Below are 2,579 nucleotides of genomic sequence, written 5' to 3'. Positions count from 1 at the left end.
AAGTATCTGAACACTTGCCAAGTGACTGATCATCACAGTAAAATTTGCTAGAATTTTATCTCTGTTTTCCTCTTACAGCTTTGCTATAACCCATTTCTACACATCAGGTAAAAAGCCGAGAGCTAAATACCAGTCACTGTCTCATCTGAAGAAGAATCTAATCTTAATGGTAAGTTTTTCTCTTTACGGTCTTCCCCTACAGTGCTACCTCTTTTCTACTTCTTTTGTCTTCCTTCTCTTCCTTCCCTATTTCATTTCCCCCTCTCTGAATGCTTATTCAGTTTATTTTGCATTTTACTGTGTTATTCTCTTCCTGTTTTCAGAACTATAACAAGAAACACTGAATTTAATTCTTTTCAAGTTAGTTTTACTATGCAATCAGATAAATTTAATATTGGCATAGGAGATGATAAAAGTGAAGAAATGAAGAGATGGAATGGAGACAAAACCCACTACACTGATTTGTAGGAATAAAAAATCAGATAGGACCAAGAAAGTGTGTTCATTAGCTGAGTAGATGTGGCACAGGCCAAACCTGGGAAGAGCTATAGTTGTTTTACTGAATTGCTTCCAGGATGATCTTATACCTAAAGCTGGATTTCTATTTCAACCATCTTAAACATTCATACATCATTTTGTTTCTCTGTTGCACACATAGTCAGTTCCTTGAGACAATGATATTTATATAGTCATCAGGCTGAATATAAGTATGATGACATTTTAGTCCTTACATACTGAGAAAAGAGGAAATAATTTTTTTCACATGCCTGTTCATTTCGTCAGCTCATTACCATATATGTAAGCCACACTATAAAGATGATTTATAAGATTAATTTTTATTTCATCAGATTTGTAGAAAATATTTGTCTTTCTTCAAAAGCAATGTAACACAAGCTTTTGTTAGAGTTTATCTTACATTAATCATTAGTATGTATTACCAATAGCAATTACTAATATTTCGACAATGTTATCTTCATATTTTATCTTTGGTACCTGTACATGTTTTTTCTCAATATTTTTACCAGAGCAAAAGTATATCAGGAGGTCAAGATGGAAAACCGTACAACTGTGACAGTATTTATCTTAGCAGGGTTGACACAGGACCCCAAATTGAAGATTGTGTTATTTATCTTCCTACTCCTCACCTACTTGTTAAGCATCTCAGGAAACTTAGTTATCATTACTCTCACTTTGCTGGATTCTCATCTCAAGACCCCTATGTATTTCTTTCTTCGAAACTTTTCTTTCTTAGAAATTTCTTATACAACAGTCTGCATCCCCAAATTGCTTGTGAGCATGGCAACCGGTGACAAAACAATTTCATATAACTGCTGTGCAACTCAGTTATTTTTTGCCTTCCTTCTCGGTGCATCAGAATTTTATCTCCTGGCTGTCATGTCCTATGATCGTTATGTTGCCATCTGTAAGCCCTTGCATTATACAACCATTATGAACAGCAAAATCTGTATCCAGTTAGTCCTTAGCTCTTGGATCACTGGTTTCCTCATCATCTTTCCAGGACTCATTTTAGGCTTAAGCCTGGACTTCTGTGACTCCAATATCATTGATCATTTCTACTGTGACACTGCTCCCCTCTTGCAAATCTCCTGCACTGATACACATGTATTGGAAATGATGAGTTTCGTCTTAGCTTTGGTGACTCTGCTGGTCACTTTGGCATTGGTGATTCTATCATACACATGCATTGCCTTGACAATTTTAAGAATTCCTTCTGCCAACCAGAGAAAAAAGGCTTTCTCCACATGTTCTTCTCACATGATTGTCATCTCCCTCTCATATGGCAGCTGCATCTTCATGTACATTAAACCCTCAGTCAAACAGAGGATATCCTTAATGAAGGGAGTAGCAATTCTCAATACTTCTATTGCTCCACTTTTAAACCCCTTCATTTATACTCTAAGGAACCAGCAGGTAAAGCAAGCATTTAAGAACTTGCTACAAAGATTTCTGTTTTTATTCTAATAGAATCATAATGATATATATATATATGTATATATATATATATATAATATATATATATATTCCATATATATATATATGGAAAGTTAAAGAGGAAAATTGCAAAGGAAGTGCTTAGATTGGGTCCCAATTTTACCATTGCACCATCCAATATGTAGTCATATCTGTCCTTTCACTTCTTTCTGAAGTGTCATGATGTAAACATTAGCTCTTGTTTCTCAATAACACTTTCCCTTTCAAAATACTGAAACTTTATTTTTCTGTTCCATTGTAAGAGTTCCCAAATTTGACTCCTTTCTCTTCTTCTTCCATTTAAGTGTAACAAGTATTTGAATGATTATTTTAATCAACTTTATGTATTAGTTCATAGAGACTTAATTATTTCCATATCTGTGTATTATATTTTGTTTTTAATTTGATTTTCTGTAAAATCTTGATCAGTTCAAAATAATTTTATGGTGTCTTCTTTGGGATTTTACCTTTGCTTGTCTTTTGATGTCCTGATGCACATTCTCTATTGCTTTTTAAATAAAGGTATTTAGTGGAAAGTTGCAATTAAAATATCACTGTCATTCTTTGTCTTGATATTAAGAAAATCC

The 2,579-nt window shown here is 33.7% G+C and overlaps 1 protein-coding gene across 1 annotated transcript; it reads left to right on the top strand.

Annotated features, from left to right (window-relative positions):
* The first annotated feature begins 1,050 nt into the window (after positions 1–1,050).
* On the top strand, positions 1,051–1,983 carry LOC123947055 (olfactory receptor 6C76-like). The gene has a single exon (XM_046013006.1). It carries the CDS (start codon positions 1,051–1,053, stop codon positions 1,981–1,983), a length of 933 nt encoding a protein of 310 aa, XP_045868962.1.
* Positions 1,984–2,579: the final 596 nt, after the last annotated feature.

The sequence above is a fragment of the Meles meles genome, chromosome 7 (genome assembly GCF_922984935.1).
Source record: "Meles meles chromosome 7, mMelMel3.1 paternal haplotype, whole genome shotgun sequence".
Taxonomy (NCBI): Eukaryota; Metazoa; Chordata; class Mammalia; order Carnivora; family Mustelidae; genus Meles; species Meles meles.
The sequence above is the reverse complement of the archived record's forward strand: the minus strand, read 5'-3'. Positions and strand labels throughout refer to the sequence as shown.